The sequence below is a fragment of the Lynx rufus genome, unplaced genomic scaffold, assembly GCF_022079265.1.
Source record: "Lynx rufus isolate CCGP_SWC_20201006 ecotype Redwood Valley unplaced genomic scaffold, mLynRuf1.p SCAF_7, whole genome shotgun sequence".
In the NCBI taxonomy this organism is placed as follows: domain Eukaryota; kingdom Metazoa; phylum Chordata; class Mammalia; order Carnivora; family Felidae; genus Lynx; species Lynx rufus.
In genome coordinates this window covers 135,166,900-135,171,773 of record NW_025814889.1, presented here as the reverse complement: position 1 = coordinate 135,171,773, position 4,874 = coordinate 135,166,900, and the positions used below count along the sequence as shown (strand labels likewise).

The 4,874-nt window shown below is 62.8% G+C and overlaps 1 protein-coding gene across 3 annotated transcripts; it reads left to right on the top strand.

Moving 5' to 3' along the window:
- On the top strand, positions 1–4,598 carry LOC124501756 (cytochrome P450 2D15). Of its 3 annotated transcripts, none has more exons than XM_047066207.1 (9): positions 1–261; positions 1,192–1,363; positions 1,950–2,102; positions 2,196–2,356; positions 2,805–2,981; positions 3,144–3,285; positions 3,474–3,661; positions 4,106–4,247; positions 4,347–4,598. In XM_047066207.1, the coding sequence occupies exons 1-9, from the start codon at positions 73–75 to the stop codon at positions 4,523–4,525; spliced, it is 1,503 nt and encodes a 500-aa protein (XP_046922163.1). In that variant the 5' UTR covers positions 1–72; the 3' UTR covers positions 4,526–4,598. The 3 variants fall into 3 exon arrangements, with proteins under 3 accessions (XP_046922163.1, XP_046922162.1, XP_046922164.1); XM_047066206.1 differs by having other exon boundaries at positions 73–261; positions 3,144–3,310; positions 3,442–3,661; XM_047066208.1 differs by lacking the exon at positions 1,950–2,102 and having other exon boundaries at positions 73–261.
- The last annotated feature ends 276 nt before the right edge of the window (positions 4,599–4,874 follow it).

The following is a 4,874-nucleotide window of genomic DNA, read 5'->3' as shown; positions in this document are numbered from 1 at the left end:
GCTGAGCGTCCCATCTGGCCTGGTCCTAGGTACCCGGTGTGCCGGAGGAGGCCAGCACGCACTGAGGCGGCCATGGGACTGCTGACCGGGGATGCTCTGGGGCCCCTGGCCATAGCCGTGGCCCTCTTCCTGCTCCTGGTGGACCTTCTGCACAGGCGCAGATTCTGGGCTGCCCGCTTCCCGCCAGGCCCCATGCCGCTGCCGCTGCTGGGCAACCTGCTGCAGATGGACTTCCAGGACACGCTCTTCTACTTCGACCGGGTGAGGAAGGCGGGAGGCAGGAGCAGCAGGGGGGGATGGGGACCCCGCCTAGCGGCGGCGGCGGATGGCAGGTGGGGGGTGAAGCCACAGGCCGCACAAGGAGAGCACAAGGAGACGGCCGAGCGCAGGAGGCAGGGGTGAGAGGCCGACTGCGGCCGGCCTCGGCGCAGGGCCCGAAGGACGATTGGGATTTTCCAATCAAAGGTCAAAGAGGGCAAAGGCCTGGAGTGGGGTGTGGGCTTGGCAGTGGGTTTGGGATCCAGTTGGGCAGCGCTTAAATTATGTGACCTGGGTCCCTTCTGATCACAGCAGGAGGAAAGGTCTTGAGAATCGGGGACAGAGTCTGGTCATGAGCCCCATTTTAAAAATTACTTTATTATTTTATTTTGTGTTATTTTCTATTTTATTTATTGAGAGAAGGCACAAGTGAGCAAAGGGCAGAGAGGGAGAGAGAGTCCCACGAGGGGCAGAGCGAGAAGCAGGGCTCACTCGAATTGGGGCTGGAGCTCACAGTGAGATCATGACCTGAGCTGAAGTCAGATAGGAGCCCCATTTAAATCAGGAAACCGAGGGTGACATAATTACGGGGACGGTTCCTACTCTTTTGCTGCTGTGGTTTCTTGGGTCTCAGTGCTCACCTCTGTAAACTTCAGTTTCTTCACCTGTAGAATGGGATCCTAACTTGGCCTACTGACAATTTTGGTGACCTTTGCAAAGTCCTAGCTGAGAGGTCTGATCCAGCGTGAGCTCCTCCTCCGTAGACCCTAACCCAGAGTCACTAGGCCAGATATCGCCCTTGCACCAGAGTGCTGCCGGAGGCCTAGGGGTGCCCCAAGGCTAGCGCCATGAGACTGGGGCCGCAGCCTGCTGGGGGTGGGGGTGGGGGGGCGGAACCGGGCTTGACAAACGCCCTCAAACCTCGGCCTGCAGCTGCGGCGCCGCTTCGGGGACGTGTTCAGCCTGCAGCTGGCCTGGACGCCCGTGGTCGTGCTCAACGGCCTGGAGGCCGTGCGCGAGGCATTGGTCTATCACAGCGAGGACACTGCCGACCGCCCACCTATGCCGATCTACGAGCACCTGGGGTTCGGGCCGCGCTCCCAAGGCAAGCGGAGAAGGGGGGCAGACCGAGGTCCGGCGGGGACTGGGCCAGCAGTGACTCAAGACCGGCAGGGCTAAGTGGAGGCAGGATCGTGGACATGCAGTGCAGGGAAGAGTCAAAGAATTTGGAGTGGCCGCAGGTGGAGGAAGGATCTGGTGCCAAGTGCCGGGGCCTGATAGAGGCGGATGAGGGCGGGGCCTGACCGAGAAGGGGCGGGCCCAGGGCCGAATCGGTCAAGAAAAGGACGTCTGGGTGGGCGGGAATGAGGAGAAGGAAGACAGTATGGGCGAGGCAGGGGGCGGACCAGGACTTTTCCCGACTGGGCAGGGGTCAAGGTGGGCAGAGTGATGCCAACACCTGCCCCCAGCAGAGGAGAGCTGGCGGGCAGGCAGAGAGACCAGTCCCCAGCGGCAAGTGGGTGTCAAAGTGGGCGCGATTTAGTGGGCGTGGGGGGCAAGGTTTGTGGGGGCGGGCAGGGGGCCGGGCCTGTGAACGGGGCAGGGGCGGGGCCTTGCGAAGGGGGCGGGGCCGAGTGCCCTGGGCGGGCGCGTCAAACCACGCCCACCGCCCCGCCCCGCCCCCGCCCCAGGGGTGTTCATGGCGCGCTACGGGCGCGAGTGGCGCGAGCAGCGGCGCTTCGCCTTGTCCACCCTGCGCAACTTCGGCCTGGGCAAGAAGTCACTGGAGCAGTGGGTGACCGAGGAGGCCTCGTGCCTCTGTGCAGCCTTCGCCGACCATGCCGGTGCGTTTGGGGGCTGAGGGGCACAGGAGACAGGGACGGAGGGGCTGGGGAAGAGATGGAGGAGACCCCCTGACCCGCACCGTCCCCTCTCAGGACGCCCTTTTAGCCCCAGGGCCCTTCTGAATAAAGCCGTGAGCAATGTGATCACTTCCCTCACCTACGGGCGCCGCTTCGAGTACGACGACCCGCGCCTCCACAAGCTGATAGACGGAGCACTGAAGGGACTGCAGGAGGACAGCGGCTTCGCGCGTGAGGTGCGGGGCGGGGGCGCCAAGGAGCCCTGCAGGGCGACCTGCGTGGAGGCGGCCTCCGCCCTAAAACGCGCCTCCCGGAGGAGGGCGTGGGGGAGGAGGGAGAGGGGGAGTACGGAGGGGCCTGGGAGAAAAGGCATTCCAAGACAAAGGGTCTGGAGAAGGTGGGGAGATCATCGCAGACCCGGAGCCGGGGAGGCGGGCCCAGGGTCCAGGAGCCCAGGAGAGGGCCCAGGAAGGAATCTGTACCTGCTTCATTGGAAGCCACTAGAGCCCATGAGATCTAGGGTTTAGATTTATCCTTCTGGGCCCGGAGCCAGGAAAGAGGATCAAGGCCCGAACTTAGGGAGGAGCCACTGCAATGGTGGGGACACCCGGGAGGTGGCAGGGACCTGACTGATCGAAGTGAACACCTGAGCACAGGAAGGTCCCCCATCTGTGGCCCTCCCAGGCCCTGAACTCCATCCCTGTGCTCCTGCGCATCCCGGGACTGGCTGACAAGGTCTTATCAAGCCAGAAGGCCTTAATGACCCTCCTGAATGAACTAGTCCAGGAGCACAGGATCACCCGGGACCCAACCCAGCCACCCCAAGACCTGACTGAGGCCTTCCTGGATGAAATAGAAAAGGTGAGGTGTCGGGGACAGTGGTGGTGGTTTGAGAATCCCATGACCCCAGGCCCAGGAAGGTGGGGCCTGGACATCACCCAGTGATCAGTGATGGGTGCAGGGTGGGAGGCCATCTGGGGGCTTCTTCCCTCTGGCTCAGCTCACCCTCTTGGCACGGCCCAGGCTAGGGGGAACCCCGAGAGCAGCTTCAATGATGAGAACATGCTCATGGTGACAGCCGACCTGTTTCTTGCTGGGATGGTATCCACCTCAGCCACACTGACCTGGGCCCTCCTGCTCATGATCTTGCACCCGGACGTGCAGCGTGAGTTCAGCCTGGGGCCCGGATGGATGGATGAGGGAGGAGAGGAACCAGCTGGGGCCCCTTAAGCTTGCTCTAGCCCCCCGAAGCTCTGAGCGGAAGCTGGGCCCTGGGCCCCTCCATAGAGTCAGGCAGAGGTCGGAGCCCAGACCTCAGGGTTCTGACCACTGTGGGGATACTTGTCTGTCCAGGACGCGTCCAACGGGAGATAGATGAAGTGTTAGGGCCGGTGCAGCGACCAGCGATGGCGGACCAGACCCGCATGCCCTTCACCATGGCCGTGATGCATGAGGTGCAGCGCTTTGGGGACCTCGCCCCACTGGGCGTGCCCCACATGACATCCCGAGACATTGAAGTACAGGGCTTTCTCATCCCCAAGGTAGGTCTGCAGCCCTCTGCACCCATGCTCAGCACCACCCAGCATGGCCAATGCCAGGTAAGGGCGGGGACCCAAGGCACCCAATCCTCATTTCTGCAAGCACCGACTATCCCAGCCTAGGTGGATGTGGGGGATGGGAGCAGAGGCAGGGCCGGCCTCTCTCTTCAGAGCCCCCAAGTCAGGTGGGGAAGACAGACTGAAATGTTGCACGGGGTTTTGGAGGAGCCTGTGCACAGGGGCAGGTGGCAGCGTGGACCCCCGTGGGTGGTGAGTCACTCGGCCTGCCATGGGGACAAAGGAGGTGCTGAGAAGCTTCTTGGGCCACGGGGTTATTTGAAAGAGTCCCGTGTGTGCCAGGCAGAGCGTGCACCCATGCATGTTCGGTGGCAGGGGTCTGGGCGTCCCATAGCCTAGACCCCACCCATGCCAGGCGTCTCCTGCCAGGGGACAACACTTATCACCAACCTATCGTCAGTGCTGAAGGACAAGACGGTCTGGAAGAAGCCCTTCCGCTTCCACCCCGAGCACTTCCTGGATGCCCAGGGCCAATTCGTCAAGCAGGAGGCCTTCATGCCCTTCTCTGCAGGTACCTGCGGTGCCCAACTCACTGACCCCTCCCAAGGGAGTCTCGGAGGGTGGAGCCCAGGCCCCCAGGCTCACTGAGCACCCCCATACCCACCCGCAGGCCGCCGCGTATGCCTCGGGGAGCCCCTGGCCCGCATGGAGTTCTTCCTCTTCTTCACCTGTCTGCTACAGCGCTTCAGCTTTTCCGTGCCTGTGGGGCAACCCCGGCCCAGCGACCATGGTGTCTTTTCCTTCCTGATGATCCCACCCCCCTACCAGCTCTGTGCCGTGCCCCGCTAGGAGGAGGAACCAGCCCCCCAACTGCCTCCTCAGCAGGGGCCCTGATATGCAATAAACCAGTTTGGCGGGTCCACCCTGGCTTCTGAGTCCCCTCGGGCCCGTGACCAGCCCCTGGCGGTGATGGGGCCTCAGCAGCCTCCCCAGGGCCAGCCCCTACCCCTGCCTTCTCTGTCCTTACCTTGCGTTCGGTCCCATTTGAGAGCCGGGTACACCGATGGCCAGAAGATGACAAGCTTACCCCCTACTCACCCAGAGACCCAATATCGGCCACTCTGGTTAGTGACAATGTCTAAGGTCCCGGCCCGTGCCAGGAAGAGCGAGAACAAGCTGCTGAGAGATCTCACCCAGG

Bases quoted from the DNA above. Each gene is read 5' to 3' on its own strand.
- LOC124501756 (XM_047066206.1), top strand. From the start codon at position 73: ATGGGACTGCTGACCGGGGATGCTCTGGGGCCCCTGGCCATAGCCGTG. The intron at 1,364-1,949 runs GCAAGCGGAGAA...CCCCCGCCCCAG, and splicing joins GTTCGGGCCGCGCTCCCAAG to GGGTGTTCATGGCGCGCTAC. The intron at 3,662-4,105 runs GTAGGTCTGCAG...GTCTCCTGCCAG, and splicing joins AGGGCTTTCTCATCCCCAAG to GGGACAACACTTATCACCAA.